Here is a 1,723-nt window from a genome sequence, read left to right as displayed (position 1 = left end):
AATAGTTCAATTTTGGACGCTGGTTTTACTAAAAATCGCTGAATTAGGTAATAATAATCAAAAGCTATATTCCTCCATAACGCTTAAACTATCAGGAATTTTCCGGTCTTCTCGACACCAATCGACTTCTCGGAACATTTTACATAACGTATAGTTCAAAATATTTAATAATAATAATGAACAAAAGCAAATTTATCTATTTTACCAAAACCATTAAATAGTAACTACGAGCAAAAACTATATCCGTCAACAACGCATAAACCATCAGAAATTTTCCGGTTTTCTCGACATCAATCGACGTCTCAAGACATTTTACACAAAGTATAGTTCAAAATGTTTAATAATAATAATGAACAAAAGCAAATTTATCAATTTTTTTAAATACGTCTACTTTTTTACTTTCATTTGAAATTTGAAAGAATTGTACTGAAATTTTTAATTTTCGTGGACCCTTATCGTCAATTTTCAGTAGTATGGTGGACATCGCGACGGAGAAAATCCTTCGCGAAACTTGCTCAACACTGATCTCCATAGGCAACTTAAAAACCAACGAACCGGAGGTACCCCTAAGTCATGACAAACAACGACGCGAAAGTACAAAATACGAGGAGGAAGAGAAAGAAAGCAGTAGCATATTATCAGCGATTTCTAACGAAGAAGTCAGCATCACATCGGAAATCCTGGACCAGAAATCATTTTGTCCGCGAAAAAACAGCGACGGAGAAGATCTCAACGGCCACATTTGTCACATAGACTCTCCCGAAACCGACACTTATCCGAATTCGGACGCCTTGCATGGCGAGTCTCTCATGGACGACATAAGCTCCATGTTGGGCGAAGTGATGTACGGATATGACCAAGACAGCATCACCGACGACACGACACTTTTCACCAGCGATTTGCCCGATCTAAAACTCGAGAGAAGAATGAGCGCGAAAAGGGACTCTTTGGACAAGAAACGAAGAAACTCCAGAAGCAAACTGGAGGAAGACACGCAATTTGGATTTGAAAATCGTGCCTTTATGTCACAACACGTGTATCTAGATGATAAAATCGAAAATGAACCGGCGAAATATTGCAGTTTAGCCCAATTTGTAGAAGGTAATGACATTGCGAGAAGATCCTTCAAAAGACGTTCAACGAAAAAGTCAAAAACTGAAGCAAATGTCACCAGACAAAGCATCCTACTTGAAGAAAGTGAAATAACACCAGTTGGCTCCTTCAACAATTTGAATAAATTAGAAAAGGAATTGTCAAATGTGTCCACTTCAACTTTAAAAGCCTTGGAATTGGATCAAGATGCCCCAACAAAACTCGAAAAACTGAAATCTGAAATGGTAATTATGAAAATTCAATTACAGTTATATTTGTCTCTTTAGTGTATTTTCCCACAAGTGAGTGTGATAGTGGAGCCCCCTTAGTTAGATTTTTTTTTACTTGGAGTACTAAGCTAGCCCCAAACTTTACAGATAAGGTCTGAAAACTGCTTGTTCTAAGCTAATTTTTGAAAACAAACTGTTTTTATCATTTTTTTAAACTGCGAACAACATGGTGCTTATTGATGATTTTTTTGGGTTAAAATAGAAAAAAAGAGGCTGAAGAATTTTTTTATAATTCTTTTAATAATTCGTTGAGATAAACTTGCTAAAAGTTACACACATTATATTTTTTGATGCTAAATCTCAAAGATAGTTTTAGAAAAACAATTTTGAAAATTTGAATT

General features: G+C 35.5%; 1 protein-coding gene across 1 annotated transcript in view; it reads left to right on the top strand.

The window, feature by feature from the left end:
• The window catches only part of LOC123013365 (diacylglycerol kinase eta), a 104,070-nt gene that overhangs the window by 87,862 nt on the left and 14,485 nt on the right, over window positions 1-1,723 (top strand). Inside the window, exon 9 of the mRNA XM_044411838.1 lies at window positions 470-1,337. Coding sequence (XP_044267773.1) covers window positions 470-1,337 — 868 coding nt within the window. The remainder of the gene's footprint in view (window positions 1-469; window positions 1,338-1,723) is intronic.

Source organism: Tribolium madens, unplaced genomic scaffold (assembly GCF_015345945.1).
Source record: "Tribolium madens isolate multiple individuals breed KSU strain unplaced genomic scaffold, Tmad_KSU_1.1 Scaffold_96;HRSCAF=242;Tcas5.2_LG5, whole genome shotgun sequence".
NCBI classification, from domain to species: domain Eukaryota; kingdom Metazoa; phylum Arthropoda; class Insecta; order Coleoptera; family Tenebrionidae; genus Tribolium; species Tribolium madens.
This window is presented reverse-complemented; position numbering and strand designations above follow the sequence as displayed.